The sequence below is a fragment of the Conger conger genome, chromosome 14, assembly GCF_963514075.1.
Source record: "Conger conger chromosome 14, fConCon1.1, whole genome shotgun sequence".
In the NCBI taxonomy this organism is placed as follows: domain Eukaryota; kingdom Metazoa; phylum Chordata; class Actinopteri; order Anguilliformes; family Congridae; genus Conger; species Conger conger.
The window spans coordinates 7755006-7780347 of NC_083773.1; the positions used below are offsets into that span (position 1 = coordinate 7755006).

At 48.5% G+C, this 25342-nt stretch overlaps 1 protein-coding gene across 5 annotated transcripts; it reads left to right on the plus strand.

Moving 5' to 3' along the window:
- Positions 1 to 54: 54 nt before the first annotated feature.
- Positions 55 to 23925, plus strand: timeless (timeless circadian clock). 5 transcript variants are annotated; one of them, XM_061221009.1, is made up of 31 exons: positions 55 to 214; positions 3549 to 3606; positions 3962 to 4094; positions 4344 to 4497; positions 4915 to 5029; positions 5133 to 5195; positions 5634 to 5735; positions 5990 to 6145; positions 7041 to 7174; positions 8124 to 8211; positions 8970 to 9146; positions 9720 to 9937; positions 10229 to 10332; positions 10542 to 10711; positions 11748 to 11870; positions 12315 to 12466; positions 14466 to 14563; positions 14769 to 14895; positions 15234 to 15435; positions 15859 to 16010; positions 16444 to 16520; positions 16990 to 17113; positions 17587 to 17669; positions 18347 to 18495; positions 18992 to 19229; positions 19378 to 19446; positions 19691 to 19809; positions 20283 to 20508; positions 20885 to 20939; positions 21793 to 21860; positions 22756 to 23925. In XM_061221009.1, the coding sequence occupies exons 3-31, from the start codon at positions 3998 to 4000 to the stop codon at positions 22884 to 22886; spliced, it is 3771 nt and encodes a 1256-aa protein (XP_061076993.1). In that variant the 5' UTR covers positions 55 to 214; positions 3549 to 3606; positions 3962 to 3997; the 3' UTR covers positions 22887 to 23925. The 5 variants fall into 5 exon arrangements, with proteins under 5 accessions (XP_061076993.1, XP_061076995.1, XP_061076996.1 ...); XM_061221011.1 differs by lacking the exon at positions 55 to 214 and adding an exon at positions 1545 to 2010 and having other exon boundaries at positions 22759 to 23925; XM_061221012.1 differs by lacking the exon at positions 55 to 214 and adding an exon at positions 1546 to 2010 and having other exon boundaries at positions 21796 to 21860; positions 22759 to 23925.
- The last annotated feature ends 1417 nt before the right edge of the window (positions 23926 to 25342 follow it).

Below are 25342 nucleotides of genomic sequence, written 5' to 3' on the forward strand. Positions count from 1 at the left end.
TGCCCCTTTAAGAGTAACTCTGACCTTTGCGCTGTTTAGGCGCGAGATGTGTTGCAGGCAGGTGGGCGGGCAGGCACACAGAGCTGCTCCGCAACTTCGTGGAAATGGAGTTTGAATTAGTCAATTCAAAGTGACCAAAATTCGATATTAAGTTTGATGTAGTGCGCGCATGAAGTAGTAAACCTATTCTCTGTTCATACATCTGCTTAATCTGGTGAGTTCATATTTTTAAAACCACACCTTGCATAGCCTATCATAAGTAATGTTGATGAAAGCTTGGGTGCTCGTTTGTGCAGCTTGGCTACCATTAATTTAACAAAGATAAGTAAATTAAAATACTTAATCCTAACTTCCAACTATCAAATGGTTATCTATCTGACCAGGAGTCTGACATGGAGTAAAACAGTCCTTGTACGACTCCTGTATGTTCTGGCCCCACGGCGGTGGAATGACCTTCCTGTTGAGGTCTTTGACCACGCTCATGGTGCAGACTGAAAACTCACTTCGCTGTAATAATTAGCCAGTCATGTATGCTATATGTAATGATCGCAGTTGCGTTTCATTATTTTAATATTCGTGGTGTTATAGTTGCCAAAATTGTGGTATTGCTACTTGGTCAGTCATCTGATTATCCGGCAAGAGTTCAGGTTTTTAATCTGTGCTCATGTCTAGCGCTTGGAACTGTACTTTCCCTCCGGGATTTTCAGCGCATCTTGTCCCGGGTTGCGATTTGCACTCCATTGTACGTGCATAAGAGCGTCTGCTAAATGAGTATAATGTAATGTAATGAAATATTAGAAATTCAATTAAGAGGAAAATGTCAGTTATTTCAGAGTGACTGACAGGTAGCCTACTGTAAGCCCCCATTGAGAATTGACAGCTCTCCTTGGGCAGTGTCGTACATAGGTACTATAATGAATGCTTTGCATGCTTTTGGTGAATAAGGCTAGGTCGGAAAATGTTGCCACATTTTACAGTTTATTTCTCTTCACTAACCCAACAGTTAGGCTACTTGTGTCTTCTTGAGTGACGGACACATTTGTTCCTGTGTGTTTTGTATTGCTTAAAATAAATGGCGTGAAAATGCACAAATAATGTGTGGAGGTGTGTGTCATCCCATGGAGTCAGGCTACTTTTGTAAGAGAGCTGTCATCTGGGTTCTCATGAATTTGGGGAGATGCACGCACGTGTTTACTGAAATTAGATACAGCATTTAATAATGTGTTTAGCTAGTTTGTAGTTTAAAGCGGTGCTTGAAGTGGACATAAATGTTTATTTATTTATTTAATTCTTCAAAATACAGTGTGAAATTCAGTCTTGCTAGTCTGTGAAATATTCGGGTGATTAATTATATATAGTGAAGGTCTTGAATGTATTTTTCCTCCGCTAATCCCTGGCAAGTGTGGTCCTATGTCTCGTGCATTTATTCCCCTGCCAACTGGCATATTCACTAATCTTGCTTGTTTTCGAATACCCGTAGCACCTCACATGCCTATTGTATTGGGGCACTGGTTATGCCGGTAGTCGTTAACTGTGTAAACCGTGTTGTTTTTAGCCTGAAAGGTTCCCTCCATTTGTTATTGGGATCCGCCTCTTAAAGGGGCGACGTTCGCCTGCCGGTTGCTATTATTTGCTTATCCAACAGAGTGGGAAACCTGCTTCAGTGCTAAGATGGTGTCTGAGTTGCACGTACCTAGTTTAGTCATCGCATGGGTTACCGTAATTTGCAGGCGTACACACTGGTGTCAAAGTGGTGAAAATATACATGCGTGGTAGGCAGCACTGAAAATATATAGCACTCGAAGGGTTAAGCTTCCTTATGAAACTGGATTACATTCACTGGGAATTATGGGTAAGTATTCCTGTTGCATAACTGTGGATCATATCGGCTGTGTTCACCCGCTTTCTGTTTGTTTTTCTACGCATTTTGGAGTGGAAAGAAGGTAGAATCACTGGGAAAGAGGGCAGAATCTAAGACGGTCTTGGGTTTTCCTTTGGAAATTAAGCACAGTGAGTAAGAGTGCTTGTGAGCGTGAAAATGTGTGTTCAGTCTGTGGGGGAAGCAGAGCAGATGTGTGTGTCCTGGTCTGAGGTGAAGATCCTGTTGAGTTCATGGCCTGCCTGCTGGTTGAACTCTGTGATTTGTTTCTAAAAGGTTAGATTTTCTTTTGCCGCTCTTAAAACCTGGAAATTTGTGGTGTGTGTCTTTGCTTTACAAAGCTGTGAAGATTACAGGGCTTGAATCTTTCGTGAAATAGTCAGTGTTTTGGTTCGGCTAATGTCTAAATTCAGGATTTTTTCCCATGAAAAGTGTTTTTTTTTTTTCCCCAGAAAGGAAGAAATCCACATTGTACTTGTATCATGTTGGGTTAGTCCCTTCCATTCAGTGCTCAAACCTGAAAAGGAAAAACCCTAGTTCATCCCATGAGCTCATGATTGATTGTTTTGATATGATACGTGCTTGCATGATCAGGGCATCCAGTGACCTAATTGATAATTAATTGTAATCTATCTTGTAAAGCCAGCTAATTCATGCCCTTATTTAGTGCCATAGGGGCGGAGACTGTTTTATAGATGGTTGCTTCCTCACAAATGTGCACAAAATATGGAAGCTCTCCTGATGGTGGGCATTCTCTGTATGGTTTTGATAATTTATTTTTATATAATTTTTTCAGCATTTGCCATTTGAACATAGCTCCCTAAGAGCTGAGAGCTCCCACTGGAACACCAGACTTGGCGACTGCAGTTTTTACCTAAAAGATCATCGCTGACCATTATATTTCCATTGTATGAAATTCTGACCGCCCCAAAATCTCTATTTGTCGTGCACACACAAGATGGGGGCGGGATGCCATTCATGTAATGTAATCAAAGAGTACATTACATTAATGGCGTCCAGAGGCGGGCGGCTGGGCATCGTGGTTCCTGGAGGGTGGTGATGGGTGCAGGGTGTCATTTCTGCTTGAGGGCTTTGTGAAAGGAACGAGATCTGCCTGGCATTACACTGAGAGAGAGAGAGAGGGGTTGCTTGGGTGCTTCATTCTTGGGTTTCGCTGCTGTTGAAGGGGCTTTTCATTTGTAGAAGTAATATCTTTCCTGGCTTATGTGTGGCTTCAAAAGTGCTTGAGTCAGGTTCTTGGCACTCACAAGGTATGGTCAGGATGAACCGAGTTGCAGTTTTGCAACAACTAATTCTCACATTACGCGCCCTCAAAAACTTATATAATATTTTCAATAAGAACGCAGGTAGGATTCCTAACATTTTCCCCTTGCCATTTCAGCAAATAGAGACGAGCAAAAGATTGGACTGTTAAAACGGTACCTGCAATCTCCAACATGCATTTAGCAGATGTTTGTATTAAAAAAAGAAACACAAAAGATAAGCAAATGCCACAATAGCAAGAATGTTTTACGGTTTAATATTAATTCTTGACTTGCAGAGAGATTGGCGTGTTGTGAAAGGCAGTAATCTGTTCCTTTTATTTTTTGGCACTGCTGGAACCACTTGTCCTCCGCTGTCCATCTGGTGACCCCTCTGTTCCCTGCAGGTTTTGAACGGCCTGTGAACTGACGTCGGTGGACTTCAGCTCAGCTGTTGAGAATCAGGTGACCCATCTTCTCTGGCCATCACTCAACGCCACACCTTGTGGTCACACATTGCTCTGTCTCAACAGCATTTCTACCTAATTAATTCAGAATTGAGTATTCGAGTAGTTCAGAAACCAAGGTTTTAAATAATCAATATCACTGTTCGCCGGGGACTCCAGGTTCGGGTGTGATTAGATTATTTGGAATGAATTTCAAGTTTAAAAAATACTTTCAGAAATGTGATGCGTGTAATAATACTGCCATGTCACAAAATAAAGACATTCAAGCGAGCGTGTGTGTGAAATGTGTTTAGACCGTATAGATCAGGCCTTAACATTGAACTGTTAACCATCCTACCCATCCATGCCTCCAGATTGAGACCCCTTTCCTCTTGCCTGGACGGAGATATATGGACTTGTACATGATGAATTGTGAACTCTTGGCAACGTGCAGTGCCCTAGGCTTCTTGGAAGGAGACACGTACCACCGTGAACCAGACTGTCTCGGTGAGTTCCGCCGGCATCAGTGACTGCTGTTTGGACTGAGATTAAGCACAGATTGCTAGTCTTTGGGAATGATGTCATTCCTCAGCCTGCTGATGGGGGATTGTTCCAGGAAAAAAGGGGAATCCATTTTGAATTCGGAGAGCAATGCTGTAAAACTGATTGCAAAAGCACTCTCTTCATTTGGTTGACTGCTTTCTTCGGGAGGCTCTTTTTCCAGCACTTATCCTCCTCCCCCCCCGTCCTGTACAGAGAGTGTGAAGGACCTGATCCGGTACCTGCGGCACGAGGATGAGACCCGCGACGTTCGGCAGCAGCTGGGGGCCGGGCAGATCCTGCAGAACGACCTGCTGCCCATCATCACCCAGCACCACCAGGACAAGCCCCTGTTCGACGCCTGCATCCGGTACGGTGCCGCCCGTCCCTCTCGGGGAACGGTCGGCTGCGGGTGCCTCTGGCTCCAGACCGCAGGTGTCAAACTCCGCTCCTGGAGGGCTGCGGCGTCTGCTGGGTTTTGGGGATATTCTGGGCACCGGTATTCTGGGCACAAGTCTCTATTCTGGGCACTTGTTCTCAAGGCCTTATCCCGTTAAGGTGTAAGATCACAAATTATGCGAGTGAATGTCTGAACGTTCCATTTTTTTTTTGTTTTTTTTTTCCCCTGCTGATTTGTGGAGTTTTCAGGATTGTATTTTCGGTTTCTGTGGAGATTGGATTATGCTTTGTGTTTCTGTGCTTTCAGCCGTTTGTTTGCTACTCTGTAGCAATGGGTGTGTTGTCTTTGAGGATAATTGTTGGGCACGTTGCCCTTTGGTCCTTTCAGGCTAATGGTCAACCTTACCCAGCCTGCGCTGCTCTGCTTTGGCAAGGTGCCAGATGACCCGGCTTTCAGACATCATTACCTGCAGGTCGTGTCCTACCTGCAGGCCTACATGGAGGTAAGTGTAAAATGGCGATGCAGTTTGGCTGGACTAAGCCTCTGGACATAGCCAGGTGGTTTGTCAGTCAAACCTAGTCTAAGTCTAAACTCTCCATCCGCAGGCTTTTGCCAATGAGAAAGTGTTTGGTGTGCTGAGTGAGACGCTCTACAACCTTCTGCAGCTGGTGAGTGAAACAGAACTGCATCCCGCTTGCATATCTCTTTCTGTCAGACCAACTTATCTTGAGAAACAATATTATAATCGGGCCCGTTAAAGACTTCAGTCCCCCCGTATTACAAAATAATTGAGACGCACAGAGATCCAGAAGCAAGATTTGATTTAGACTGTAGAATGCATCAGAGCAGTAAGAACAGGTATTTCCTCTTAAATAAATAGAGGAAACAGGGCCCAGTTCTGACGCTATTGCTACAAAATCCTGGTTCTGCCTTTTCTGTTTCATTCTTCCATTTCTCTCTCTCTCTCTCTCTCTCTCTCTCTCTCTCTCTCTCTCTCTCTCTCTCTCTCTCTCTCTCTCTCTCTCTCTCTCTCTCTCTCTCTCTCTCTCTCTCTCTCTCTCTCTCTCTCTCTCTCTCTCTCTCTCTCTTCTCTCTCTCTCTCTCAGGACTGGGAACAGAGACAGGAAGAGGATAATCTCCTTATCGAGCGGATCCTGCTTCTGGTCAGGAACGTGTTGCATATTCCTGCTGACCCTTACGAGGAGAAGGTGAGCGGTCCGGCCCTTCATTCAGCCTTTTGCTCCTCCAGTCATCCAGTATAAACTAGTGTGGTCACTTGAAATGTCAATAAAGCTCTGCACAAGTGATTATGACCATCCCAAATGAACATTGTCCCTCATCCTTTTGTTTTTTTTGTTTTTCTCTGTTTGAAATGGAAGTTTTTAATCTTTAACTCATCGGGAGTACTCCCGCTCCCCCTTGTATTCGTGGGTGTTGTGCGTCTGTCTCCGGGCCTTGCTAGAACGTGGACGATGACGCGAGCAACCACGACAAGCTGCTGTGGGCGGTGCACATGAGCGGCCTGGACGACCTGTTCAAGTTCCTGGCCAGCGCGCCGAGCGAGCAGCAGTGGAGCCTCCACGTGCTGGAGGTCATCTCCCTCATGTTCAGGGACCAGGTCGGGGAAACCGCGCGCCCGACCGCCAGTATTGACACGGTGTCCGCTAATCGCTCTCCCGCCACTTATTTTTCACTTGGGGGAACATTATGTGTTGTGTCGTTTGCTTTAATTTCATTTAAGCGTGATTGGTGGTAATGCGTGCGGCTTCATGCAAAGCGGCGGAGCCGTCCTCTGGATGAAATTGGTTTGCTGAGTGTGTGAGAGTGTGTGAGAGTGTGAGAGTGTGTGAGTGTGTGTGTGAGAGAGAGTGTGAGAGAGAGTGTGAGAGAGAGTGTGAGAGAGAGTGTGAGAGAGAGTGTGTGAGAGAGTGTGTGAGAGAGTGTGTGAGAGAGTGTGTGAGAACAGGCCACCCACTGGCTGTTCTTTGTGGAAATTGGCCGCGTGTTGAGTGTTGACTAGCTGATGCAGAGAATATGCAAGGTACATTGGCAGACGCTCTTATCCAGAGCGACGTACAGTTTATTAGATTAAGCAGGAGACAATCCTCCCCTGGAGCAATGCAGGGTTAAGGGCCTTGCTCAAGGGCCCAACGGCAGTGCGGACCACCGACCTTCATGTACCGGTCATGTACCTTAACCACTACGCTACAGGCCGCCTTTTGTACGGTTACGTGTGCGGTACATGTGCGTGTGCGGTTACATGTGCAGTTACGTGTGCAGTGCGTGTGCAGTGTGTGTGCGGTACATGTGCCGGTGCGTGTGCGATAACGTGTGCGGTACATGTGCGTGTGCGGTTACATGTGCGGTTACGTGTGCGGTACATGTGCGTGTGCGGTTACGTGTGCAGTGCGTGTGCGGTTACGTGTGCGGTACATGTGTGTGTGCGGTACATGTGCGTGTGCGGTTACGTGTGCGGTGGTCTGAGTGCCCCTCTCTCTCTCTGCCCTCGGCAGACTCCCGAGCTGCTGGTGAGTGCGGGCCAGGCTCGCACCACGCAGGAGAAGCAGAAAGACGACCAGGAGCTGGGGGCCCTGAGGCAGAAGGAGCTGGCGGCCAAGAGGACCCGCAACCTCCAGAGGGGAACCAGGTAGGCTACAGGGTGGCACAGGGTCTATGGGGTATTACATTACATTAATGGCATTTGGCAGACACTCTTATCCAGTGCGACATACAATTGATTAGACTAAGCAGGAGACAATCCCCCCCTGGGGCAATGTAGGGTTAAGGGCCTTGCTCAAGGGCACAACGGCTGTGCGGGTCTTATTGTGGCTAATAAGGGGGGGGTCGAACCACCGACCTTGCGTGTCCCAGTCATGTACCTTAACCACTACGCTACAGGCCTGTTTAGACTGAAGAATAATGAGCCTGTCACTGGCTCTGCTGTAGCGCTGACGCTGTAGTTAGCAATGAGTTAGCTCTCCATCCCCCCTGCACACTCTACATCCATGGGGACTTTCTGCTAGTTTAGTACCTAAACTGTTACCATCTCAACCTATAGGTCAGCAGAGGATGGGCATCCCCCTATAGCTGGGTTCCTCTCCAGATTTCTTCCCATCGTGGAGTTTTCTCGCCAGTGTTTGAGGGTTTTTCTTCTATTAGGGAGACGTTTACCTCATATGCTATTTTGGGGGCTTAGGGTCTTCTGTGAAACGCACTATACAAATAAAATGTCATTTAATTTCATTGAAATGCGGCACTGACTGCACCAGGGGGGTCCCAAAACGCAGGGTCTGCTGGCTTCAGACTTTAGTTGACAAACAGCTCTTAACTGATCAGTCATAATGGTTTATTGCACAGTTAATTCACCTACCTGCTTTCTTGGGTCTGAAGTCTCTATTAGTGATCAGTGAGATGTTGAGGTATGGGATCTATGAAAATGCCTCTGCCGAGATCGACTGGTGAAAGAGTGTGGCCTTGCAGGTCGGGAGATGCAATGTGTACTTCTGCTCTTTCTGTACAATGTGATTTACAGAAGAAGCAGTTTTTATTTGTGAAAATACATGAATAATCTCTCTCCCTCTCGCTCTTTCTCTCAGACACTCTCGCTTTGGAGGCTCCTATGTGGTGCAGGGGCTGAGGTCCATCGGGGACAATGATGTCATATACCACAGAGGCCTTCACAATGTGAGTCAAATCATCAGTCCTCTCCGGCTGGCTCTGCCACCATCAGCGGGCACGCTTCGTTTGCCTGTGGAAGTCCACATTAAAACAGGTCTGCAAACTAGCTATGAGTTATGACAAGCAAGTATGAAAGCAAGTCCTTCCGAAAAGCTTTCCTTCGACGAGTGAAAAAGTTCAGTTTCGGTTCGAGATTTGGTCCAACTGACTGAACTGAATTACATCAGACTCAGTGTACGTCTGTTTGGGCCTCCCGCTTCTCCTTGCAAAAAATAAATACAAATAAATACAACGACGATGGTGTGATTTTGAGTACTACTCTTATGTGGTAGCTCTAAAACTGTACACAAATAATCAAGTAATTGAGCTATTTTGTTAATTTGTCATTCGTTTGTAAGATGGAGGATTAGATTCTGACTAGAGTTGCACTATTGGGGCCTTCACGGCAGGGTCATCTTGCTGTGACCTTGGACAAGTGAAAGACTTTGGTTTAGGTTTGAGGTTTGATCAAACTGACTGAACTGAATTACATCAGACTCGGTGTACGTCAGAATGAGCTTCTGTTCGGGCCTCCTGCTTCTCACTTTGTTCATTTGCCATTCGTTTGTAAAACAGAAGATTAGATTCTGAGTTACACTCTTGGGGCCTTCACGGTAAGGGTCGTCTTGCTGTGACCTTTCCCCTTCATTGGTCGCCGCGGAGACCGCTCGGGTCTCGGCGTCCCATTGGCTTAACCCCCGCGGCCTGCTGTCTCCCCCCCGCAGTTTAAGAACTACTCCCACGACACGGGCAAGGCGGTGCGCCGCGTCCCCAAACGTCAGCTGCGGGCGCGAGACCACGACGGCCAGAGACGCTCCGCCCTCAACGTGCGCCTTTTCCTGCGCGAGTTCTGCATCGACTTCCTGGAGAACTGCTACAACCGCCTCATGTACCTGGTCAAGGTGGGTGGTAGACACACGGGAAAGCCAGCCTGTTAACCATTTCAGTCCTTATCTCCCCCCCAGTACAAGGTCTCAACCTTATACATCTTCAACTAATTAATGACGGCTATACTGTTGTTTTGAGCCCCTATTAAAACCATTACATTACATTACATGGCATTTGGCAGACGCTCTTATCCAGAGCGACATACAGTTGATTAGACTAAGCAGGAGACAATCCTCCCCTGGAGCAATGCAGGGTTAAGGGTCAAGGGCCCAACGGCTGTGCGGATCTTATTGTGGCTACACGGGGACCTTGCGGGTCCCAGTCATGTTCCTTAACCACTACGCTACAGGCCACCCCACTAAAAACCCTACTAAAAACCCTACTAAAATTTCTAAATCAAAGCCTGAACCCCCTTGGGATTTAGTTGGAGCCGCTTCACATTGGACTTGGAACAGAAAAGTTTGGGTCCTTAGCTACTCCCAAGTCATTACCAGGCCACTGTTATTGGGGAGGGGGGGTTGCAGAACTTGATGCCCGAGTTGATTTTTCGGTTTGAGGCTCTTGAGTGTCTCCTTGGATGTGCGCAGGAGAGGCTGGTTCGGGAGCAGGGGCAGCAGCACGATGAGACCTACTACCTTTGGGCCCTGAGCTTCTTCATGGCGTTCAACCGGGGCCACAACTTCCGGCCCGACCTCGTCTCCGAGACCATGTCCATCCGCGCCTTCCACTACATCGAGCGCAACATCACCAACTACTACGAGATGATGCTCACCGACCGCAAGGAGGCCACCTCCTGGTCTCGCAGGTCAGTTTTGTTTTTTTTGGGGGGGGGGAGGGGGCTTGAGGGTTATGGTGGGGAGGGGGTGCGGGTTCATTTGGGCGAATGTGTGCTTGGAAGGTATGTATTCTGAGATTTCGGTTGTGGGGTCGGTTTGGCAAATTTGCATCAGGGCTTTAGTGATTTTGTGTATGCGCTCACTTTTCTGCAAATATGAATCGAGTGAAATAATTTCTGTTCTATATAAGTTGCTCTGTCTGGTCTCTGGTCACCTGTTTGCCTGTAACAACTTTACGTTTTTGTTTTTGATGTTCCCAGGATGCATCTGGCCCTGAAGGCCTATCAGGAGCTGCTGCTGACGGTGAACGAGATGGACCGCTCCCGAGACGAGAACATCCGCCAGAGCTCCAATGTCATCAAGAGTGAGCGCTCAAACACCCCTGTTTCCTGCGTCTTAACTCTCCACATCCTGTCTGCCGTCACCCTCCCCAAGATCATCCACTCAGTCATGCAGTTTCCCACCCATTACTCTCCTTTTGTCCCCCTTTTTTTTTTTCTGTTCTCCATCCATTCTGCCTATTTCTGTTTTCCGTCGTTGACTTCCCGCCGTTGCCCTCCCATCCATCTCTAGGCAACATATTTTACCTGATGGAGTACAGGGAGATCTTCCTGACCTTGCTGCGCAAGTTTGACGAGACCAAGCAGCCGCGCTCCTTCCTGCGGGACCTGGTGGAGTCCACACACCTCTTCCTGCGCATGCTGGAGCGCTTCTGCCAGGGCCGCCGCAGCCTGGTGGTGCAGGTGAGGCAGAGAGCCTGGTGGTGCAGGTGAGGGCCGGCAGAGAGCCTGGTGGTGCAGGTGAGGGCCGGCAGAGAGCCTGTTGGTGCAGGTGAGGGCCGGCACAGGGCCTGGTGGTGCAGGTGAGGGCCGGCAGAGGGCCTGGTGGTGCAGGTGAGGGCCGGCCGTGGTGCAGATGAGGGCCTGGTGGTGCAGGTGAGGGCGGGCAGAGGGCCTGGTTGTACAGCTGAGGGCCAGCAGAGGGCCTGGTGGTGCAGGTGAGGGCCAGCAGACGGCCTGGTGATGCAGGTGAGGGCCTGGTGGTGCAGGTGAGGGCGGGCAGAGGGCCTGGTGGTGCAGGTGAGGGCCAGCAGAGGGCCTGTTGGTGCAGGTGAGGGCCGGCAGAGAGCCTGGTGGTGCAGGTGAGGGCCGGCAGAGGGCCTGTTGGTGCAGGTGAGGGCTGGCACAGGGCCTGGTGGTGCAGGTGAGGGCCGGCAGAGGGCCAGGTTGTGCAGGTGAGGGCTGGCCATGGTGCAGATGAGGGCCTGGTGGTGCAGGTGAGGGCGGGCAGAGGGCCTGGTTGTACAGCTGAGGGCCAGCAGAGGGCCTGGTGGTGCAGGTGAGGGCCGGCAGAGGGCCAGGTTGTGCAGGTGAGGGCCTGGTGGTGTAGGTGAGGGCCGGCAGAGGGCCTGGTTGTACAGGTGAGGGCCAGCAGAGGGCCTGGTGGTGCAGGTGAGGGCCAGCAGAGGGCCTGGTGATGAAGGTGAGGGCCTGGTGGTGTAGGTGAGGGCGGGCAGAGGGCCTGGCTGTACAGTTGAGGGCTAGCAGAGGGCCTGGTGGTGCAGGTGAGGGTTGGCAGAGGGCCTGGTGATGCAGGTGAGGGCCGGCAGAGGGCCTGGTGGTGCAGCTGAGGACAGAGAGAGAGCCTGGTGGGGGATGTGCCGGTTGTGTGATTTATTTAATGGATTCCCTGGATGAGAAGAAGTTCAGTAGTTGACTCCCTGTATTCAGGTTGTGGATGTTATGGCTGATGCCCTGTGTTGTGATTTTATTTCTGCAGAAGAAGAAGACGAAACGCAGGAGGTCTCACGGAAAGAAGAAGCCGCAGGTGGAGCACACACCTGAGCTCCTGGAGGAGACCTGGCAGGCGGTGTCTCAAGAGCTGAGCACCGCTGGGTTTCAGGTCCGTTCACCTGCGTCTGAACGCTGGAGGTCTAATCTGCAATGTCGCATGACTACGTCTTTATTATACTGTTCAGATCAAGGCTCCAAGGTGCAGCACTGTCATTCTCTGCACTGGCTGTGGTGTGAGCTGCGTTAGCATTTCGGTTGTGGTTTTCCTCTCCCCTCTCCCTCTCTCCTTCCCTCTCCCTCTCCCTCTCCCTCTTTCTCTCTCTCTCTTCCTCTCTTCTCTCTGGCTTTAGATTTTTTCAGAAGCCATACACTACAGGTCCAATGTGTTAATTAAAATAACTTGTTTAAGATAATTTTAATTGGAGAAGTTTTCAACGGCAATTGCGAAATGGGTTTTGTGAAAAGCTGTTTCATCAGTTTCGTCATTTTGGCCCTTTGCGCACCCAACCGTCACCAAACGTTTCCTGACATCGTATCCGTGCTGTGGTCGTAGTTGTCGGAGTCGGTGATGGAGGGCGTGGTGCCGTTCGACGCTACCTCAGACACGCCCCTGGAGGAGCAGCGCACCGAGGCCATGGTGCGGCTACAGGACGCTCTGCTCGCCCGTCTGGGACCCGAGGCTCTCGGCCTGCTCCGGGCGGCAAGGTGACGCGCCTGCAGCATCACACAAACCACTGTAGCGTAGTGGCTAAGGGTTACCGGGACACACGAGGTCGGTGGTCCTGTAGCCTGTAGCGTAGTGGTTAAGGTAAAATGACTGGGACACGCAAGGTCGGTGGTTCTAATCCCGGTGTAGCCACAATAAGATCCGCACAGCCGTTGGGCCCTTGAACAAGGCCCTTAACCCTGCATTGCTCCAGGGGAGGATTGTCTCCTGCTTAATCTAATCAACTGTACGTTGCTCTGGATAAGAGCGTCTGCCAAATGCCAATAATGTAATGTATTAATGGTCCGATCCCCGGTGTAGCCACAATAAGATCCGCACAGCCGTTGGGCCCTTGAACAAGGCCCTTAACCCTGCATTGCTCCAGGGGAGGATTGTCTCCTGCTTAGTCTAAATGAACTGTAAGTTGCTTTGGATAAAAGCGTCAGCCAAATGACATGTAATGTAATGACTACAATTGAGTTTATTTCAGCTTCATTTTCCACTATGGCTGTTTGCTCATCAAGCTTGCTAGAATCTCAATAAAGTTTTTGATTTTGATTATATAATTAACAGTTCAAACTGGTGAAATAAGGAGCCCAGGTGTGCTCAGCGCTCCTCCGTGTTGTGCTCATGGTTGCACTCGATATGAAATAAACGGCAAGCCAGACTTGTTCAGTCTGGAGGACATAATTTAAAACCGTTAGCCTAAATAATGTTTGTGCATGGGTCATGCTATCCACCTAGCCTGTAACTGATCTCTTTATTATGAAACAACTCGGTAAATGCACACCACACATTACATGTTTTGTTTCTTTTAACCTATTTGTTTCTTTTAAAACTGGAGCTGCCATGGAAGTTCTTGCCCCAGAACCTTAAACAGCTGTACGCAGTAGCCACAGTAAGCTGTGCAGAGGGTGGATACAATGAACAAAAACTGTGATCGTGACGTTTAGATGGGGCGGCCTGTATCGTAGTGGTTAAGGTACACGACTGGGAATCCCCGGTGTAGTCACGATAAGATTTGCACGACTGTTGGGCCCTTGAGCAAGGCCCTTAACCCTGCATTGCTCCAGGGGAGGAATGGGGAGTCGCTCCGAATAAGGGCGTCTGCCAAATGCCATTAATGTAATGTAATGTAATGATGTGTGCTAATTGCTCCCCCTTGTGGAGAATCTTCAGCCTGATGCACATGAGTTGAATGACTCGCTAGCCAGGTACATGAAAGTGCTTCCCATTTAAGAAGTAGTTCATTAGAATTAGTGTAAACTGCCTGGAGGTAAAGATCTGTCAGTGTTTCTTGGTTTTTAATTCTCCAATTACATTTTTTAACGTTTATATATTACTGGCCCAGCTCCCTTACTATTATACTGCACTGCAGCTTGGTCAATCATTTATGGTCAGTTCTTTGCTTTTCACTGTTAGAAAGTGAAGCCAAATGACAGTTAAAAACTGAACGCCCAATGATATGATTTATAAGCTAAAGCAAGTGTCTCAGTTTTAACATTAAAACTTCTATACATTTCCTTAAAGTAAAGAGACATTATCAGACAGATGTAGGGCGACCTGTAGCGTAGTGGTTAAGGTACATCAGTGGGACCCACAGGGTCGGTGGTTCGATCCCTGGTGTAGCCACAATAAGATCCGCACAGCCGCTGGGCCCTTGAGCAAAGCCCATTACCCTGCATTGCTCCAGGGGAGGATTGTCTCCTGCTTCGTCTAATCAACTGTGCGTCGCTCTGGATAAGAGCGTCTGCCAAATGACATGTAATGTAATGTAATGGACCTCTGTCACACACGTCCAGAAAAGTACACATTTCGGCGAAGTTCAGTGCCAAGAAATGTAAAAGGTAGAACCTGCTTGACTTCCTGCCCCAAAGCCCTGAGCAGTATAGAGAGCAGAGGTGTTTTTTCAGCTTCAGTGAACCTGAAGGCAGTTTGAACAGGAGGTCTCTTGGACACAGAGGCAGACATTTACTGTTTGTTTGTTTCTCTGGGCAGGGAGGTGTGGCCAGAGGGAGACGTGTTTGGGTCAGCTGACGTGGAGCCGGAGGAGGAGCTACAGCTGCTGAAGCAGATCCTATTCGCCAACCTTCCCAGTGAGTCCCGCCTACATAATGCCCACAATGGACTTGCCACACTTCAGACCGCTGGCTTATGAGCAAAAACGTACTTCACTGGATTTTGGTTCTTGTTAAATGAAACCGTGCACCTGTCTGCAATAGATGACATACTGCACGATTTCCATACAGTTTGTTATTGTTGGCAGCAAAGAATGTAACCAATATCAACTTTTGTGGGCAGGGCCGGCTCCCACTGATCCTGTTGTAGAGGAGGAGGAAGGAGGCGTTGGTGAATTGGAGGAAGAGGAAGAGATTGAGTCAGTACGTGTGTCTGAGACAGAGTTCAACTTCCTGGACTACATCAAGAGGTTTGTTCTGACACGTACGCAGTTTCTGTAAAACTCATCAGCTCACGGTTTTAAGTTTAGAGTCAAGCTTATCATAGTTTCCTCCCCAGAGCTAACCTTTCCTCCAGTTTCCTTTTGTCAACTTGGTTTGGTTGCTGGCCTGAAATATTCATAACTGGCTATGATCCAGAGCTGAATAAGTCCTTCACTGGGTCCAGCTCTGCATGGGAAATACATTGAATTGCAGTGTGAAGAAATGCTTGCCTGGGAGCCAGAGCTAGCATAAGTGCTGACATTAGCGGTTTTTGCGTCCCAAAAAAAAAAAAAGAGAACTTAAATGTCTGAATTACCCACGGCAGGTTCGCCAGCCCGAACATCGTGCGCCCGTACCTGCTATTGCTGAAGACGTACTCCCAGAACGGCACGCACACCAACCACTGCATCGCCCGTATGCTCCACCGCCTGGCCTTTGACCTCAAGATGGACGCTCTGCTCTTCCAGCTGTCCGTCTTCTGGCTCCTCAACAAGATCCTGGGGGACCCTGCGGCCGCAGCCTACAAGGTAGAGACCGGGCCGGGAGCAGCGTTACCACGGTTACGCAAGGCCGTGTAGTCGTCGCGTAGCGTAGTGGCTGAGGTACATGTACTGGGACCCCGCAAAGGTCGGTGGTTCGATCCCCGGTGTAGCCACAATAACAGCCGCACAGCCGCTGGGCCCTTGAGCGAGGCCCTTAACCCTGCATTGCTCCAGGGGAGAATTGTCGACTGTACATCGCTCTGGGTAAGAGCGTCTGCCAAATGCTATTAATGTAATGTCATGTAATTGCGCACTTGGATTCTGAGCACCATTACTTGCACCACACTTTGCTGGGAAAAGTTTTTGTACCACACTTTTGCTGGTAAAAGTCTTTCAGAACGTGCATTACATGAATTACGCAATATGAGAGACTCTTAAAGCCCCCTTTCCCCTCTGCCTGGCCCACAGGAGCTGGTCACCTTTGCCAGGTTCCTGCTGGGCCGCTTCTTCACCCTGGCGGCAGACAACAGCAAGGCCTTCGTGGAGCTGCTCTTCTGGAAGAACGTGGGGACTGTGCGTGAGATGACCGAGGGGTACACCAAACCCGGGGAGGGGAACAAGTGAGTGTGTGCCCGCGCTGGTGCATGTGCCGGCAACAACTGGACCCTGCTACACCTGTCTACTGTGCCCCTCCCAAATCACAGTCCGCACGGGCCCAGGCCAGATTCAACCAAACTGTGGTGCTCCCTTTTACCTGCTTAAGCAAATTCTGATGTGCACTTTTGTGTTCATATCTGGTCACAGTTGAACATTTATCATTTGCTTAACTTGACTCGCTTCATAATCTTTAGTTATCGCACAGAACATAAGATTTTATGACATTCTGTCAGTTTACGGTGCCATAAAAGTGCACCTAATCGCATGTCTCTTCCCATTTCTGAAGGCAGGGGATTAATTGTGATTGTGGAAACTTGTTATTCCATGTATATCTAGCTTAGGCTTCACTGCTGGGTACGTTTGTCATTCTGAGTCATGTTTTTCTGTACCCATCAGAGGAGGAAAAGCCAGCTGGACTCCAGAAGAACAGGAGGAACTCCGGCAGGTCTACGAGGAACACCGCGACTCTGGAGGTGAGACTCTCTCTCTTTCCCCCCCCTCTCTCTCTCCCTCTCTGTCTCTCTCCCTCTCCCTCTCTCCCCCATCTCTCTTTCCATCATCTCTCTCTCCCCCTACCTCTCTCTCCCTCTCCCTCTCTCCCCATCTCTCCTTCCATCATCTCTCTCTCCCCCTCTCTCCCCCTCCCTCTCTCTCTCTCCCCCATCTCTCCTTCCATCATCTCTCTCTCCCCCTCCCTCTCTCTCTATCCCCTCTCTCCCCCTCCCTCTCTCTCTATCCCCATCTCTCCTTCCATCATCTCTCTCTCCCCCTCCCTCTCTCTCTATCCCCTCTCTCCCCCTCCCTCTCTCTCTATCCCCCATCTCTCCTTCCCTCATCTCTCTCCCCCTCATCTCCCTCTCTCTGAGCCCCCACCTCTCCTGCACTAATCCTCTCTCTGATGGAACGCCACTGTTCCCACACTCACTGCCGTCTCCGTCGCAGTGCCCGACGTCGTGGAGACCATCCTGCCGTTGCTTGGCAACACCACACGCACGCGGCGGCAGGTTGTGGCTCAGATGGTGCACATGGGTCTCGTGGACAGCGTGAGGGACCTGAAGAAAGAGAGGTCAGGGATTTAAATCATTCACTGTGCAGTTACAGAAACACGAAAATGCTTTCAGTCTTTTCAGTCTTGGCTGCGGTTAGGCCTGTACTGCAGGTTTAGGGTTGTGCTCAAGGGTTAGGGTTATGCTTTTTGGGTTAGGGTCATATGACAGGGTAAGGGTTGTACTGCAGGTTTAGGGCTGTCCTGCAGGGTAAAGATTGTACTGTAGAGTTAGAGCTGTATTGGATTGTTAGAGTTGTACTGGTGGGTTAGGGCTGCTCTGTAGTGTTAGGGCTGTATTGGTGGGTTAGGGGTGCTCCGTAGGGTTAGGGCTGCTCTGTAGTGTTTGGACTGTACTGGTGGGTTAGGGCTGCTCTGTAGTGTTTGGGCTGTACTGATTGGTTAGGGCTGTACTGATTGGTTAGGGCCGTACTGGTGGGTTAGGGCTGTACTACCGGGTCAGCGCTGCGGGCTTAACACTCGTCTCTCTGCAGGAAGGGAACTCGCATTGTTCTCTGGACGGAGGAGCAGGAGATGGAGTTGGAGACTCTATTTGAAGAGTACAGGAACTCTGACGGTGCGTAATTGCCTCAACTCCCCCGACAGGAAGCGCCTTAAAACGCAGAAGTTCGTCCCTGTACACCGCAGTCTGAGAGCATCAGATTTAAGCGCTTTTTGCTGCGTGTGCTTATGAGTGAAATCCTGACTGTCAGTAATTGTGGCAAGTCCTCTGTGGCTGAATTCACTGTGCTTCAACTGTGGAATGGGATGATGTGTGTTAAACATTACTTAAAGGTACAATGGGTAATTTCGGACTCCTAATGGTCAAGAGAAGAATAGCAGCAACAAACACCTTCAAACCACGACACTGTTTATCCCTCCCCCTTCTCTGTAAACGCGCTGACATTGAAACGCCATTTGCTGTGGCAATTAGAACCAATGAACTTGAATTATTATACAGTTATACAATGTTTTGGTACAGAGTGTAGGCCTGCGCATATTTTGAAACCCCAAATTTAAGGACCATAAACACGGGCAGAGGTTGAGTCAACATGTCAGTGAGCCTTTTTCAGTGATAGGAAGGGATCTACAATGGTCTTGTAACAATGTTTTAACACAGAAATCTTACCTATTGCTCCTGTAATGTCGCTGCGATGAACGGGTGTGGCGCTCACAGTCGGGCGCGGCTGGCTGTAGACCGGGCGGGATGTGTGCGGGGGCGTTTGGTGAGCAGTGGCCCTGGTCTTTCCTCAGATGTGCTGGGTAACGTGCTGAAGAGGCTGACCGCGAAGCGTTCGCGGGCGCGGGTGGTCGACAAGATGCTCAGCATGGGCCTGGTGTCCGACCGGAGGGAGCTGTACAAGAAGAGGCGTCGCAACGCCCCTGGGAAATCCACCGGCATGGTGTGTGACAAACTACACTGCCCATAGTGCTCTGCTCAGAACACCCCCCCCCCCCCCCCCTGAATAAGCTGGGGGAGTGAGTCACAAATTACATTTCCCCACAACTCTCCCGATGATTAAATAGCGCTTCGTATAATACTCTGCCAAGTTGCCGTTAATGAGAGTGCCTCCAGGATGCATAATAACAGCAGAGTTAACTCTGCAGAGAATGTAACTCTTGTTTACCGCACTTCTGCCTCTGTGTAATGAAAATAGCCCATGTCACCTGTATGTTGTTGCCGCTCCACCTACTTGCACTCAGGACAGAGACCTGGCTTCTGTGAGCTGCTTTGTCAAGGCTGGAAAATAGTTCCTCTTTCCTTCACTACTGAAAACTTGGTTAATATAGGAAGGTTGAAAGGTGGTTATTATTATCCGACATTTGAAGGTGTTTTTTTAACATGAGATTTGTTGCCCCCTGGTGGTTAACCGCAGTGTCTTCCCTCCCCCCACACAGTCTGAAGAGGATTTCTTCTCAGACATGACAGCGGGGGCTCAGGGAGAGCGCTCGGACATAGAAGAGGATGAGGAGGAGGAGGATGAGGATGAGGAGGAAGACGGGTCGGGGAGGAGCGATGACGAGGAGGGCGAGGAAGAGGAGCGAGGGGCTCGGCAGAAGGGGACCCGTGTCAGGGAGACACCGGCTGAGCGGAACGCCAGTGTGGGGGCCATAGTGCACGCTCTGCGAGGGGAAGGTCCGTCCCGCTCCCCTTTAAATCCCCAAAATCCTACCCCCATCATCCCCACCGCCACTGCTCAGACTCAACCTTTACACACTCAGCGCCCCCGATCCCCGCCTCACTGCGGCTTGAGCTTAACGCACCTGCTCTTCTGTGTGTACAGGCATGGCAGGACCCCTGCTGTGGCTGCAGAACTGCCTGAACAGAACAGCCGATGATCGTGAAGAAGAAGGTGAGTGTGTGTCTGCGTGTCCGTGTGTGTGTGTTCGTGTTTGTCTGTCCATGTCTCTGTGTGCCTGTGTTCTTGGATAACAGTCGAAGGCACAATATACCCCTTTTGCACACCGCTTCAAAAATACACTGTGGTACTGAAACCTCGGTGGTGTGAGGCCTGCCCACATCTCACTTGGACGCTCACGACCGAGGAAACGCCGTAATCGCTGAGGAACGCCCCTGTCCCTCTCCCACGTCCGCAGGCTTGTCCCAGGCAGTCCCGCTCGTCCCGCTGATGGAGGAGAACGAGGACGCCATGGAGACGGCCGGCTTCCAGCGGCTGCTCCGCAAGCTGGGCGTCCGTGCGCCTGCCAACGAGCAGGTGGGCGTGTCTGTTGCTCCGGAAACCGTTCAGTCAGCCAATCGCTGACGGGCTTTTCAGTCGAAGGGCGTGGAAATATAATTGAGTTTTCTATTGTGTCGGAATATTCCGCTGCCATTTAGCTGTGACTGGTCCACTGTCTTCCGCAGTGCCGGAAAAGGTTGACCATTGGTTTTCGTCATTGTGCTGTAATGTAATTGTCAAACAGTGAAAGACCCCTACCCTTATTGTTAGTCCTTGAAAATATGATGGGCAAAATCTTATTTCACAATGTTTGCAGTGCTTTCTGGAAAATGTTAAAAACTTGGCCACGGAGACCAGTTCCAGGCCTGCTTTATCTAGCTCAAAGACCTCCTCCCCCTCCCCCCCCCCCCCCCCCGCATGGTATGAGGCCTGCGTGTTTTGGAAGTGGTGAACATGTATGGAGTCTGACGTGTGTCTGTGCCTAAAGCGCTGTGTCGTGTGGTGCTCAGGAGTCCTTCTGGAGAGTTCCGGCGAAGCTGAGCCCGTCCCAGCTGCGGGCGGCAGCCTCCTGGCTGTCCCAGGATGTGGGAGCAGGGGAGAGGGGAGGGGACGGGGTGCAGGGCAGCCCCGCCGTGGAGCAGGAGGGGGGCAGCGATGACATTGAGCAGAGGGCACAGTCCCTGAGAGCACTGCTGCTGGCCCGCAAGAAGAACCAGCCAACAGCAGGCCACACTGGTCAGTACTGTACACACACACACTCACACACACACACACACACACACACACACACACACACACTCGCACACACACTGCGGCAGGACACACTGGTCAGTGCTGCCACCAATATCTCTCTTACACACACACACACACACACACACACAGACACACAGTCACATGCATACATATACACGCTCTCAGGCTACATTCGTATCAAGATACACACTCTCATGCATGCATATAAACGCATGCTCACTCACCTGCACCACACGTGCAGAAGTCTGCACATTCATGTATTCACACACAGTACATGCTGAAATGCACATTCTCATGCTTACAGTCACACCCTCACATGTATGATTTGCCTAATCTTGTGGTTTTTTCTGTCCTTCAGAAAGCCACTCATCTCAGGATGATATGGAGTCCACTTCTGACAGAGACATGCCCAGGTAAGGCCATGCTCACCTGTTGAAATTGTGAAATTGTTTTTGTGTCTTCTTATGATGAAATGTGGCTTAAATATGTTTTACAACCCCATGCACACTTTTGACATTTTAAATTCCTTGTTTGTGTAATTTAAATGAAGTCTAATGTCACGTCCTGTAGCTATGATTCTGTTAAAGGTATCCTTCCTTGGGTTGAAGGTAAACGAGTAATTAAGTTCAGATTATCAACAAAGTATGTTTATTTAAAAAATGCAGCAGTGATAGCATTGTGTCTTGTGTCAGTCTCTGCATTTTTGTATTTGCCCTTTGAAGTCAATGTTCTACAAGGAGTAGGTATGTTTAAAAAAAAACAAGGGTAAGGACAAATATAAAGAATAGATGCATATCTGGAAAGGGTTAACTTCTGGAATATTTGTGACAAGGAATTTAAAAGTGTGTGGTACACTTTGCAAATTAAAAAAATGTTTACAAATAAGGTGTTGAACAAATATAAACCTGAGGTATGATTGTTATTGTGTATGAAACGTTTTGAACTCTTGTTTTTGTTTCTATTATGTTTTGTTTTTGTATAGCCTAAACCTAGTAGTGAAAGGGTTGAATATGTGAATATGTAAAAAGGGTAGGTGTAATAAGCTAAAGCTTTAGCCTACACCTTTTCGGTCAACGTTGTTATTCCTCATTTCTATGTGCATTCATTCTGTAAATTGTTGTTAATCAGGACCGAAATAAAGAACTACTACTAGTACTACTATTACAACTCCGTTGCTTTCAGTTACCAGTGATTGAGCGCAGCATTAGTGTTCTGTTAAGAGCATATTTGTGATCTGTAATCTGGTGATTAATGGCTTATGTTCAGCAGAGCTGGAGACCAGGGCAAGGTTGGTGCAAAGAGAAGCAGAGTCCTGGACAGCGATGAGGAGAGAGGTACCGTCCCAGTCTTAACCGCTGTCATAGTGTTTTTAAAATGCCATTCACAGGACTGGAATAAAGGATAAATCACTCCTCTTTAACACAGCTTCTCTCCAAACGCTTTATTCTGCGACATCAGTGACGTCACACAACCTTTCTCCATAATTGGATCTTGTGGTCTTGAAAGTAGCAGAGCAGACCGGGAACGTCACTTTGTGATGTTTGGAGTGTAGCTGCCATGTTGTGAGATTTGTTCTCGGTTCTGTCTTTATTCCTTTCCCGTATTTGAAGTGGTTTAAGACGGTGCGTGTTTAACTTTTTTCCCTCAACATGCCTTTTGTGGACACACGCGCACTTACGACTGCCAAATTATTGCTTAACGTTAGTTAGCCGCATAGCTGGCTTAACATTCCATTCATGACTAGAGGCACAAGACATTTTACAACTGCCCAATAATTACTTAACATTAGCTGGCTACATAGCTAGCGTAGCATACCATTCAAAACTAAAGGCACAAGACACAACTGCCTAATGATGACCTAACATTACGTAGCTGCTACTAGATGGCCATCTTGCCATTAGAGAGCTAGCTGTTTACTATTTATGACACATTCACAATTAGTCATGCAAGGTGTGATAATGGCTTTATGTTATGACGGGAAAAACTACTCCAACATTGAAATGCTGATTTGTGTCTGATAGAACACCATCTAATGAAATATGTATCAGAAGATAATAGTTTAATGGAGGTGGATGTTCAGGATAGTACAGCGTTTCGTCGCCAGTTTTCTAAACAATAACTGTGCCTTTGATGAATTTACGTTTTGTCGATGAAGTGAGACCGGCGTTTTGTCCCTGACTAGTAGTGATATTCCTAATTCTCATGGATGCCTGAATTGTTGCCTTTCAGAAGACGATTCATCGGTGAAAAACGCAGGGTGTGTCGACCCCGATTCGGACGAGGAGGCGCAGTCCGCCCCCTCCAAGCGCAGACGCCACAGAGCGCTCATAGACGAGGACGAGGACGAGGACGAAGACTAGAAGATGTTCACCTGCTGGGGTCCCCAGTTTAAATGGGGCCAGAGCCGAAGCCCGGGCGGGAGGTGACGCTCAACTCGTCTCCCGAGCGGAGCCCTGGATCAGCGTTGGCTGTCCTCTCATAATGGGGTGGGGTTAGGACGAGACTTTGAGAAGCCGATCCTGGATCTGAGGCCGAAAGCGCAGAGACGTGGGAACACGATTGGCTGCTGACGGAAGAACCAGTGGCAGCAGATTTGTAGGCAGCCTGTAAATGAGCATTTATTATATATTTCGTTTTTTTTTTTTTATGTTTCTGTATAATCGTGTGTTTTCTGTTATGGTGCTAGGCTCCTTTAGTGAGGTCCTGGCGTTGTGATGCCATTGAGATGGTTTAAGCCGCAGACGTAAGTCACAGACGCACGCACACAAATCATGCGTGTCAAAGGTTCCGAGGTTTGACAGCCAGCAGCCAGTTATTACGGACACTTACCAGTCTCCAGACTGCGGGAGGACACGGATTGGCTCTACGAGAGCAGAGTGGCTCAATCTGTAGTACTCTGTGGAAGTCTCAACGGAGGGACTTCAGTGTGGATTAGAGTAGATTCAGATTTCTACTCTAATTTGCAATGTTTCAGGTTTTGTTACTTAGGCTTTTACAAATGCTTTTACAAATTACAAATAGTGTTTACAAATATTTTCTTACGAAATGATTTCAGAGGACCAGATATAGAAATATATGGAATGTAGGTTTTGGACTGTATTTTGTTATGCTTCACAGAACGTGATTAGGAAACATTCAGGTGTTGACGGAACAGTACGGTTTCATGAAACTTGTAATCAGTGAGCAAATAATAATAAAATAATTCTCCCCACAGCCCTTACACAATAATTGGAATAAATTGGTGTCACAGACTGCTGTGGCCATGTCTGTTTTGTGAAACCTGAATCTGACGTTGCTGCTGATATTGATGACATTTTAACTTGTTCTAGCATTTTCCCATTGTTAAATGTACATGCTTTGTTGTATCTTTGGTTTGGAACTCGTTCTTGTTGTTAGGTTAAAAAAAATGATGGATTAAATAAATGGTTTTTGATGTCTGCTTTTGCATTTGTTATTTCAAGACTTTTCTCCTAATTTTAATTTGTTTAAAATGTGACAGAGACATTGATCCATCACCAGGTTTCTAAACTGCACAACTTTGTTTTTGTCATTTTTTTATTTCATTCTTTAGTATCACCTATTTAACAGGAGGCATAACTTTGATACAACTTTTTTCAACCAACAGTTAGAACTGATATTCAGAATAAAACCGCTGTGTTAAATCATCCAGCAAAAAAAATCAGAGCTTTGATTTTAAACCAAAAATGAATAGTTCTGCCAGCTAATGGTCCTGTCCTCTATTGCCACTAGAGGGAGCACTTTGTATTACTGTGCATTATTCACAGCCGTCAGTTCAGAGGTATTGCACGGGCCTACGTGTAATAACGCAGTCATGTGGATCCATCGAAGAATCCTCAGTGTTCCCCTACAACCCATCCAGGTGTAGTCGATGTGACTCAAAATTGGGAATGTATGGCTAAACCTGTCAATGGATGACATGTTACATTAGATCGTGAGTGATGAGCTTTTCTGTTAGTTGTTATGACAGTGGTGGAAGTGAGGAACACTGGTAATGGTGCTTCCTCCTTTTTGCTCCAGCCAGCAATCAGTGGGGTCGCTGACCTTTTCAATAACATGGACCCCCTCCAGAGACACTCCCCTGCTCTGCAGCTTGAAAATGCAGCCTTTGTAAATTGGCCTCTCAATATGCTTTGAATTTGCTTTGGCTATTCCAGCTTATAAACTAACCTGCATCCTTGGCTACTGAACCTAATATCCGGGTGGTGCAGCCCCCCTCTCTCTCCCCTTCAAACTCCCTGGATCAAAAGGGTTTCCTCTTCCCCTGTCCCCCCTGACCCAATTCTGACACGGTCGCCATTTACAACGGGGGGGCTAGCGATATCTTGACCCTCCCTTAGCCGCGCCCGCCCCCTCCCCTTCACATCTGGTCCGCGTTAGCCACTTCCTGCGAGCGGCATCCGGTCAGCTCGCCGGCTCCCGTGGGCCCCTGGTGAGGGACTCGAGTAGGAGACACAGGGAGGTGGGGTAAACAGTACGCCTGCGTCTTTATAAACAAACACCAATAGCGGCCAATCGGGAAACGGCACCAACTCACCCGTGATGTGGAAACGCAAACACAGCAAGACGGCTGAAGGCACTGAGGACAGCAGTGTACCCAATACCAAAACTGCTGGAATGGAAACACTGTCATAAGCAGCAATTTACGTTCAAGAATAGAATCCATCACAACATATACTGTATATCGGTTTAAGATTCATGCAGAACAACTATTGTAGATGGAAATGTAATAATGTATTGTTCCAGATCCTGGGGTGGCAGCACGATATAATTGTTAGATAACTGGGCTTTTGACTCA

Coding starts and splice junctions, on each gene's coding strand:
- timeless (XM_061221009.1), top strand. CDS start 3,998: ATGGACTTGTACATGATGAATTGTGAACTCTTGGCAACGTGCAGTGCC. Junction 16,011..16,443: donor AAACCCGGGGAGGGGAACAA/GTGAGTGTGTGC, acceptor TGTACCCATCAG/AGGAGGAAAAGCCAGCTGGA. Junction 19,810..20,282: donor GTGCGCCTGCCAACGAGCAG/GTGGGCGTGTCT, acceptor TGTGGTGCTCAG/GAGTCCTTCTGGAGAGTTCC.